This window comes from Populus nigra, chromosome 1 (assembly GCF_951802175.1).
Source record: "Populus nigra chromosome 1, ddPopNigr1.1, whole genome shotgun sequence".
Classification (NCBI taxonomy): Eukaryota; Viridiplantae; Streptophyta; class Magnoliopsida; order Malpighiales; family Salicaceae; genus Populus; species Populus nigra.
The window spans coordinates 42,787,316-42,791,684 of NC_084852.1; the positions used below are offsets into that span (position 1 = coordinate 42,787,316).

The 4,369-nt window shown below is 38.1% G+C and overlaps 1 protein-coding gene across 1 annotated transcript; it reads left to right on the top strand.

Annotated features, from left to right (window-relative positions):
* Positions 1 to 309: 309 nt before the first annotated feature.
* On the top strand, positions 310 to 3,187 carry LOC133678919 (nucleoside diphosphate kinase 3-like). Its single transcript, XM_062101440.1, has 7 exons — positions 310 to 482; positions 931 to 1,068; positions 2,022 to 2,059; positions 2,168 to 2,218; positions 2,420 to 2,587; positions 2,671 to 2,783; positions 2,891 to 3,187. The coding sequence occupies exons 1-7, from the start codon at positions 398 to 400 to the stop codon at positions 3,012 to 3,014; spliced, it is 717 nt and encodes a 238-aa protein (XP_061957424.1). The 5' UTR covers positions 310 to 397; the 3' UTR covers positions 3,015 to 3,187.
* Positions 3,188 to 4,369: the final 1,182 nt, after the last annotated feature.

Below are 4,369 nucleotides of genomic sequence, written 5' to 3' on the forward strand. Positions count from 1 at the left end.
TAATTAAAATTTCAATGTTTATAGGTATTTTTTTTCTTTTATTTCTCTTACTTATTTAATATATTTTTTTTAGAAATTGCTATTGTGAATATTAATAATTTATAAATATTGTGTTTCTCAATTGCACGACATGTAAAAACTCTATTATTTTATCATATTTTTAATTTACCGTGTTAATTTAAAAATAAAAATCAATATTCCGAGAATCCTAACCGTTTGTTAATCAAATCAATACATTTCGACGGATCCTCTCCCCCTACAGTTCGGGGAGGGTTTGACCTGTCTTGCATATATAACAGCTCTCTCTTCCTCTCACTCTTTTTAAGTCTTATCTCTTGTCACTCTGTATTAAGCTGAGCTCATATTTCTCTTCGTTAAACTTATCAAAAAAAGAAAAATGAGCTCTCAGATTTGCAGATCTGCTTCTAGAGCTGCCAGGTCTCTTCTCTCTTCAGCTTCTAAAACCTCTCAATTCTACTCTGGTAACTTGTTACTCCTTGCTTCTTGTACTTTTTTTTTTGTAACTGTCTATCTTTCTTAGCTCTGATTTAAATGTGCTCTCGCGTGTCCTCCAAGAGCTTGTGTTATTAATTTGATTGAGCTTTAATTTTGATGTGCATTTGAGGTTTATGAGTTAGATTGCTTCTCCGTTTTTTATATTTCATATTTTTGGTTTTTATATTCAGATTGTTTGATGTGTGTAGTTACTTCTGTTCTATTGTGGTTACGGCTTGAATTTCTGTCTCTTTGTTTGTTACTGATAAATACATCATGATTAGGTACACTTATAAGTTAAAGATGAATCTTTTCTTGCATTTTCCTGTATATTTTTTCTTCCTCCAATACAAATATGTCGCATTTGATCAATTTAAGTTGAGTCACAAAGCTTTCTTATTGACCCTTCAATACTTTGAGTTTTCCTCTTTGTAGAAGGGAGAGCTGCAGCGGCAGTGGTGGCAGTTTCACTTGGTGGAAAGTTGCCTCTCCTATCCTCGGCTTATGGAAGGACTGGTTCTTCAAATCTGGCTAGACAGTGGATTTCTGGGGCTCTTGCAATTCCTGCTGGAGGTTCAAATAAAAATCCTTCCTTATTTATTGTCCATCGTGTCCTTTTTTAAAATCAAACTAGAGTCTTTTTCAATCACTAGACTGCTGATAGGTTAATGGAACTTAAATATTTTGGTTCATCCGTCATGATTGAGAGTCATTTTTCTCCAGGATTTCCTGCTAGAAAAATAGAAGTTTTTCTATCTGTTAGGAATTTAATTCATACTTGTTTCAATACAAGAGGATGCGTAGCTCTTCAACATTACATGAAAGAAAAAGATGGAGTGTTGGCTGGAAAACCTTTTGTTATTGTGGATAGGGAAGAGGGGGCATGTCCCTTGCCCAAGTTTTTGGCACTGTGGCTTCCAGGACCTCTTCTACAACAATAACTTCATGCTTAAGTGTGGTGTTGGGTTAAATCCTAGGCATGGGATATATTCTAGATTTGATTGCTTCCTTAAATTTCCCCTGACATTGTACTTGAATCCATAAATGCAAAAATGTTTTAGTGTTTTTATACTTCTTTGTTGGTCCTTTCAGCGGTTTTTGTTAATGGTCTTTTTCATGCTTTCACCCAGCCACCCACCCTTCTCTGTGTCACATGTATTAAGATCTTTATCTCTCCTGGTTGTCTATGGTGAAAATTGATCACCAACTAATATGGAAATGTGGGTAAAGCAACATATAACTGGAGAGAACTTTTATTTTCGAGATACCTTTGAGCTTCATATCCTTGTCTATCTCACAAACTAAAATTGACATAACATTGCAAGGAACATAGCTACCAGCGTGTATTTGCTGTATTTTTTGCCTATTATCTCTGTATTTCTTGAAGATATTGATAATTGAGGATGAGTGTAACCATATCGTAGTGTAACTCTTTGAATTCTTTGGTTGGTTGATATTGTTAATTAATTTCCCCCTTAAAAAAAATATCTGATTTTAACTTTCCCTTCTTCTCTAAATGTTTACAGTATACATGCTCCAAGAACAGGAGGCACATGCTGCAGAGGTACTCTAGTCAGCATTCCCTCAACATCTTAACTGTCACCGTGCCTCTTTTCTTCCTTTCTTGTCATTCTGTTAAAGGATAAATGATCACTCTATATTCTTTTTTCAGCTGGAGCGAACTTTTATTGCCATCAAGCCTGATGGAGTGCAGCGAGGGCTGGTAAGATAAGCATCTGATTTTTTGTTCCTAAACAACACTGTTCCTTGGCAACTTTCTACAGATGCATTGATGCAAACAACTTTAACTGTATTTTATTATCCTACCTTTCATTCAGACGGCAGCATTTGCTTTCTATCATTTTTTTATGGGTAGCAAGTGCCTTTTTGTGTATAGGAATTCTGACATGCATTTTTATTCCAGATTTCAGAAATCATATCCCGTTTCGAGCGTAAAGGGTTTAAGCTTGTGGCAATTAAGATAGTGGTTCCTTCTAAGGACTTTGCTCAGAAGCATTATCATGATCTGAAGACAAGACCCTTTTTTGATGGTCTTTGTGACTTCCTTAGCTCTGGTCCAGTTGTTGCCATGGTATAAAAATTGAAAACGAGAACTCTCACCTTAAATGTTTGACATCTACTATTGACTTAGATGAACTCATCCAACTCATGCAGGTCTGGGAAGGAGAAGGGGTGATCAAATATGGTCGGAAACTCATTGGAGCCACAGATCCTCAGAAATCAGAGCCTGGAACCATCAGAGGTGATCTAGCCGTTGTTGTTGGAAGGTAACAAATTGAATTTAGTCCAAATATCTGGTTTGCTGGATCTTATAATATGTTTACTTTGTTGTACATGATTGTTGTTCTTAGAATACTATTTTTTTTTCATGTAGAAATATCATTCACGGAAGCGATGGCCCCGAGACTGCCAAGGAGGAGGTTAACTTGTGGTTCAAACCAGAGGAATTGGTTAATTACACTGGCAATGCAGAGAAGTGGATCTATGGGGTCAACTGATGGATATTTTTTGTTTTAGTATCATCTCCAGGGATTTAGATCCCCCGTAAAGCGTGGGATAGCATAACTGTTGGAATAAAATCATTCCTTGTTGAGGTGAGTGACTATATTTCTTCGCTACCAACAACTAGCAATGTGAATTTTGAGCAATAATTTTCCACCTTGTCTCGTCATGGATTCCAATCTTGGAACTTCTTTCTGCCTCCATGTTTACTAGAAGTAGTTAATTCATCAAGGTATACGCTTAGGGTTGCCAAAATGAGTGCTCGTATGGCTCTTTTGTTCATTAACTTGCAACCCGGTAACAAGTTGTGGAGGAAATCTTCTCAAAACTATCGATTTCTTGTAGGATATTAGGATACCGGCCATCCTCTTCCAACTTGCTATTTTATTCGGAAAACGGATTAAGTTACTGTCAAGTAGACTTGGTGGCCCGCCGACTTATGGTTTTGTACTTGTCAAAACCACGGTAACGAAGAATTCAGTGTCTAGACTCTAGTGTCCGTTAGGGGTGTTCAAAACCCGGCTCGGTTCGGTCCGGGCCAAAAAATCCAACCGAGCCAGGTTTTTTAATTTCTGAAAGATCTGACCCGTACCGAACCGAACTGGCTCGGTTCGGTCTGGATCAAATCTTTCAGAAATTAAAAAAAATCCAAAATCGTCTCCACTGTCAACATCAGCAGCCCCACCAGAATCAACCACCGGCCAGACCAGGCTGTTACAGCATCTATTCTCCTTTCACCGTCTCTTACCACCACAGCCCCCATCATCGTTGATCGCTATCAACCCAGCAACTCCCTCATCCTCTCTCCTCCATACTCGAATCAGTCACTCTCGGCCACAACTCCATACCCATAGGAGGAGACATCACAACAGCCGGCCAACATTCCCTCCACCATAGATGCCACCAGAACACCTCACCATGGCCAGCCTTTGGATTTTCTCAACCAAAAAGCTTGTACCAGCCCCCCAGATCACTACCAAAAGCCAACCTACAAATCTAATAAAAAAAAACCTAGATCTGAAAACTAGATCAAGATCTGGAATAAAAAAGAAAGAAAAAACAAGTTAATATTAAGCTTTCTAGAAAGAGGTCAGAGGCTCAGAGCTTCTATCTCTAGAAAGCCATATTTTTAAGTTTTCTTTATCAAGCTTGTTTTTAAATTTTGGAGTTTGGTTTCTTGATGTTTTATAATACGAAGTCTTTTGGACTGCCATCAAATTTTGCCAGTAAGAGATCAGAGATGGGGGAGAACAGGAGAGAGGAGGGCAAGGGAAAGTGGGGCGGGGTGTGGTGTAGCTGCAAGTGAATTAGGGTTAAGGGAAAATTTTGTATTTATACCTGTTGGTTCAAT